At 35.6% G+C, this 3,779-nt stretch overlaps 1 protein-coding gene across 3 annotated transcripts in view; it reads left to right on the forward strand.

Annotated features, from left to right (window-relative positions):
• The first annotated feature begins 1,682 nt into the window (after window positions 1-1,682).
• Window positions 1,683-3,779, forward strand: part of LOC18995775 (bark storage protein A) — a 6,874-nt gene continuing 4,777 nt past the window's right edge. For 2 of the 3 annotated variants that reach the window (XM_088871974.1, XM_088871973.1), the window contains exon 1: window positions 1,683-1,922. Coding sequence is in view for 2 of the 3 variants with exons in the window: in XM_088871973.1 (XP_088728099.1) it covers window positions 1,694-1,922 (229 nt within the window). In the remaining variant the exon portion in view is untranslated. Of the gene's footprint in view, window positions 1,923-2,820; window positions 2,889-3,779 lie in introns of all 3 variants that reach the window. The other variant, XM_006846705.4, reaches the window with a different exon arrangement.

Here is a 3,779-nt window from a genome sequence, read left to right on the forward strand (position 1 = left end):
ATTTTAATTTGTTTATTATTTTCATTTTTTATATTTTTCATGGTTCACTGATTTAGATCAATTTGGATCAATCTAGTAATTTGACATGGATATGTGGTGTGGACAATCCACCCCATCGTTCCAAGTTTTAGAACACTGGGGTAATGTGACGATGCTCATGCATTAATTTGAGCCCATTAATTTAACGGGCTAGATCTGGCCTTCGTATAAGGTATGGCTAGGTTAGCCCAATGGGCTTGAAAGTCTAGCCCACCAAGAGCCAAGTTTGGACCCCTTCACAGGTTCCAGCAAGTCCATTCAATCAAAGGGCCATACCAATGGGCAGGGCCAGGCTTTATCCTTGGCCCACTTACACACCCACAAGCACGGGCAACAACTTGCACACGAAAACCTAGTCCTTTTACTTTGCAGATAAGGTTTCTATGAGTTTCAGGACTTATATGTAGAAATGAGTCCCCTCTTAAAAATCTATTTTTGAGACGGATTTAGGACCTAAATTTTATGAACTATATAACCCCTAATATGGAGAATATGAATATGTAAAAATAAATAAGTTTCAAAAACTAAAGGTAATAATTTCATGAACAAAATATGTAGACCATTGGTTTTTAACTTTTTTTGAAGGACCAGATATATGCATACATCTCTGAAAGGGATATTTTATGCATTGGGGGATACAAATGTAGAAATACATCCCTTAACGCATGCAACAACTTTTCTTTACATTATTAAAAAATGAAAAGGTTTATATAAGGTGTAAACCATATACTGTACAAGTAAGGTACACTTAGAAAACCCACTAAAGGCGGATGTTCCTATGCTGGAAAACCCTGAAATCGATTATCTCGACCTCAATATCCATAGACGTGAAAAAGAAAGGAATTTTTAGTCCTAAAAATAGTTCATCATTTAACACATTATTTGGACCGTCCATATTCAAGGTTTTTCAAGTGTTTATAGATATGCTCGATCATCACCATTTATAGAACTTTAAATTTTATAATAAATAATGATCCTATGAGACCCTCCCACGCCCATGTGTGTAGGACCCTAAAGGATTACCATTAAATTTGGTATAGATCTCTCGAAAAGTTATCACATGGACATGTCGGACTTGATTTTTTTAGAGATATGTACCAAATTTAATGATGATCCATTGAAATCAATTTAATGATGATCCTTTAAAGTCTTACACACATAAGTGTGGGAAGGTCTCATAAGATCATTACTCTTTTATAATTAGGGGCCACAGTAGATTTTCACATCATCACAAGGCTTTACGACACCGAAAGTGCATTCTCGGCATAGTTTTGAGGTGCACCATGCTTCAGTAGTATAAAGTTGACACCTTATACATACTTCACCCTTAAAAGTCAAATCAAGCAACCTCATACAAACCTCACCCTTAAAAACAATAGTCAAATCAGACGGCTGATTAATTAATAACAAAAAATCAACAAAATCCAGAAAATAAATCTCCATCGTCCGATTAGAGGGCAAAAAAAGCAGGCTGATTAATTAATAACAAAAAAATCAACAAAATCCAGAAAATAAATCTCTAGCGTCCGATTAGAGGGCAAAGCAAAGGTCAGGATTGAGGACCATAGATATAAAGAGTGGCAAGAGGGTCAGGATTGAGGACCATAAATATAAGAGTGGTTGAAGCATTTGTATGCGGTCTTACTGCGTAAGCATGGAAGAGACAAGGTGGGGGGCAATTTCTACGGCGATTATTTTGCTTCTCCTGGCGATTAATTCGGTGGCTACGCCACTAGACAAGCGGTCTCTGCAATTAATCGGCGAGTTGAATGGTGAGGGGCCTTACATTGGGGTGGTAACCGTTTATCCTCCAGAAGAGAAGGTCTTCTTTGACTCAAACGCTTTGAAGCCTCATCCCAAATACCCCTTCCTCGATCTCTCAGGTCTCTCTTTCTCTCTCTACCGTTCTCTTTCTCTCTCTCTCTCTACCGTTCTCTTTCTCTCTCTCTCACTCATTTCATATGACATTTCAGACAAGACTCTCTCTCTAGATTGAGCATCATAAGCCCTATCTTTAAGATGAACCCCCACAACTAAAGATTCCTATCTAAATGGATAGGAAAAAATTTTATATTTTAAATTTTTATTTTATTTTTTATATTCATGATCATTGTAATTTAGATCTATGCAAATTTGGATTTAATAACTGTATAAAAAGGGTGTTGGTTTTTATACGGGTGAGGCCCTAAACTATCAAAGTAAGGTGCACTTCTAAATAAGGTCCTGATTTTTCGATAGCAAAATTTTTTGATTGACTCAAAATTTATTGTCGTCTTTAATTATAAAATTTAAAGTTTCAAAAGTACTGTAGATCGAGCAAATATAGAAACACCTAGAAATGTTGAAAATTGACAACCTGGATAATACATTACGAAATGCTCTATTTTCCAAACTTTAAAGCCCTTTTTTTTTTTTCTCATCTATACCTCTCGAGATTGAGGTGATCGATTTGAGGGTTATTCAACATCAAAACAATCTCTTCTAGTGAATTGTTTAGGTGCACCTTAATTTGATTGTTTAGAGCCTCAACTTTATATAAACTGTTTTCATGGGTGTTTGAGGGAGCCCGCACAAGAATAGTATGAGTCACCCGACTCATAAAAGCCGGGTCCTTGATAATAATATGCTCCTAGTCCCATGAGCCTCTCTCTTTACCATCATAATCCTCTGTCTTGTCACATTTCTTGAAAATCAATCTCTCTCACCAAATTCACTGGAATTCTCTCTCTCATGGAAATTGTGAAAAAAGGAAGGGAAGTTAACAGAAATTGAATGTAACAGGGCGTAGATTTCGTGTGGGGAAGATTCACGGTAAGAAAGTCATCTACGTGAGATGTGGAGTTGGAATGGTAATTATCACTTTATTTACCACACAATAACTTGCACGAAAGAAAATCACTCTTACCAAAAGGAAATAAATAATATTAGTGAAAATTTTCCTTCTCTCCCGGGAGGATACTATCCATTTCCTCCCTTGGGTAAAACACATGTTATGAATACTTTCTAGATCTCATGTTTTGGGATGTAATATTTACAATCCAAATCTCAAGTTTTGGGATGTAATCTTTACAATCCATAGAATAATCTTGACAAACAAATATCGAAATAAACTCTCTATATATTAAAAAAATGTATACCTCGAGATCGTCCAATTTTTGAAGGGCTACATCCAAATGTTACTTAAAATTCCAAATTTTCTTTTAAAAATAAACGTCTAGTAATTACTATGTGTATCCACAAATTTTAGACCAAAACATTTATCCTAAGTAGGTAGGTGCTTTGAGCAAGGGAGGAGGTACACAATATCCTCCTAGGGAGCATAGTGCATGCTCTGATAATACCAAGGGTATTTATGACAAATATCTCATATCTTTCTTTAAAGTTGCAAAATAACCTTTTTTTTTTTTTTTCTTTTTTTAAACTACTTCCATGTTTATTTTCCTTCACTTTTTTTTCTTTGCCCCAAAATACTGTCGATGCATCATGGTTCTAATAGGACCGTGATACTCCTTACTTCACCTCATGTCCCTTCCTCTCTCTCACTTCCTCGAAGCACCGCCATGGTGCGTTGAGTATCATGGCACATCTCACGGCATTAGTAGTGCCGTGATGCTTTTTAATTCACAACGATGGTACTTTGCGGATCACGACAATGTGTTGTGATGTTTTTCTTTGTGTATATATGTGAAATTTTTAAGGGTATTTTGATTAATTTATTGTTTTATAAATTATTTTTTTAT

Source organism: Amborella trichopoda, chromosome 7, assembly GCF_054954075.1.
Source record: "Amborella trichopoda isolate Santa Cruz 75 chromosome 7, AtrichopodaSantaCruz75HAP2 v2.0, whole genome shotgun sequence".
Taxonomy (NCBI): Eukaryota; Viridiplantae; Streptophyta; class Magnoliopsida; order Amborellales; family Amborellaceae; genus Amborella; species Amborella trichopoda.